Raw genomic sequence first — 1,677 nt, 5'->3', positions numbered from 1 at the left:
CCCCCTCCCCACGGTGTCCACACATGCACTGTGGGTCAGGACTCCTCCTAGGCAGGCCTCCAAAGCAGTCCTGCTGACTGAGGAAAGTGTAGCATAACAGTGGTATTTAATTTATCAAGGTGAAAAAATTTTTTTCTGTGTCATTTGCAGTGCATAGATAGTACTCACTTAATAGCAGACAAATAAGACATAAGTGTCATTGAAGATGTGTTCTGAGGAAATACACAATGATACACACACAGCTCCCATGTTTATCACATCCGTTCAGCACTCAGATGTGGTGAGCTAGTTCCCTTGTCTCTTTCCCAGGAAAATGGGGGGCAACCAGACTTCTGTCACAGAATTCCTCCTAGTGGGATTCCCACTCAGCCCAGGGATGCGGGTGCTCCTGTTTGGGGTCTTCTCCGTGTTCTATGCCTTCACCCTGCTGGGCAATGGGGTCATCCTGGGGCTCATCTCATTCGACTCCCGACTGCACACCCCCATGTACTTCTTCCTCTCCCACCTGGCCACTGTCGACATAGCCTATGCCTGCAACACGGTGCCCCAGATGCTGGTCAACCTCCTGAGCCCAGCCCAGCCCATCTCCTTTGCTGGCTGCATGACACAGACCTTTCTTTTCTTGACTTTTGCTCTCACCGAATGTCTTCTCCTGGTGGTGATGTCCTATGACAGGTATGTGGCCATCTGCCTGCCCCTTCGGTATTCTACCATCATGAGCTGGAGAGTCTGTGTCACCCTGGCAGTGACTTCCTGGATTTTAGCAGTCCTCCTGTCCCTAGTACATTTGGTGTTACTCTTACCATTGCCCTTCTGTGGACCCCAGAAAGTGAATCACTTTTTCTGTGAAATTCTAGCCATTCTTAAACTTGCCTGTGCAGACACTCACCTTAACAAGGTTATGGTTTTGGCTGGGGCAGCATTGGTGCTGGTGGGACCACTGTCAGCAATTGTGGTCTCCTACAGTCACATTCTGCAGACGGCCCTGAAGATCCAGTCAGCAGAGGGACGCCAAAAAGCTTTCTCCACCTGCTCCTCTCACCTCTGCGTGGTGGGACTCTTTTATGGCACAGCCATTATCATGTATGTTGGACCCCAACATGGGGACCCCCAGGAGAAGAAGAAATACCTCCTCCTGTTTCACAGCCTTTTCAATCCCATGCTGAATCCCCTGATCTACAGTCTGAGGAACAGAGAAGTCAATGCTGCTCTGAGAAGGAGGCTAGAAAAGGAGAGACCTCCATGAGAGCCTCACAGTTAAAAAGTAACTGAGCTTACAGGGACCTGAGAAGTCACCTGATACTCAGAATACATAGAAATGCTCTGGGTCTAGGGCATCCTTTACAGGTTCTTGAACTTCTCCTGTGATTATCTCCTCAGAGAGCCCAGTTGCTGCCTCTCTACAAGGATGCTGCACAAGGAAATGAGTCCTTCTTCCACTTCTCTGCTTGGTGCATGCACTTGTAATATGGTCATGAGGGATATTCTGAATAAGATGAAATTAGTTTATATATTCCATAATCAGGATTTGTAGACAAAATTTTACTGAATAAACCAAGGTATTCGGAGAATATGTAAAATATAGGAGTTGAGACCAATTACATAGCAATTATTGAAATATTTTAAATTTAGCAACTGTCATCTTCAAAAACTGGTCTACATTGAAAATATTTGGGT

General features: G+C 47.0%; 1 protein-coding gene across 1 annotated transcript; it reads left to right on the top strand.

The window, feature by feature from the left end:
• The first annotated feature begins 290 nt into the window (after positions 1 to 290).
• On the top strand, positions 291 to 1,337 carry LOC118981117 (olfactory receptor 13-like). Its single transcript, XM_037037847.1, has one exon. The coding sequence runs from the start codon at positions 314 to 316 to the stop codon at positions 1,244 to 1,246; it is 933 nt and encodes a 310-aa protein (XP_036893742.1). The 5' UTR covers positions 291 to 313; the 3' UTR covers positions 1,247 to 1,337.
• The last annotated feature ends 340 nt before the right edge of the window (positions 1,338 to 1,677 follow it).

Source organism: Sturnira hondurensis, unplaced genomic scaffold (assembly GCF_014824575.4).
Source record: "Sturnira hondurensis isolate 20B ecotype Veracruz unplaced genomic scaffold, ASM1482457v3 Scaffold0023586, whole genome shotgun sequence".
NCBI classification, from domain to species: Eukaryota; Metazoa; Chordata; class Mammalia; order Chiroptera; family Phyllostomidae; genus Sturnira; species Sturnira hondurensis.
Note: the sequence above shows the minus strand (reverse complement) of the source record. Positions and strands in the feature narration are given on the sequence as shown.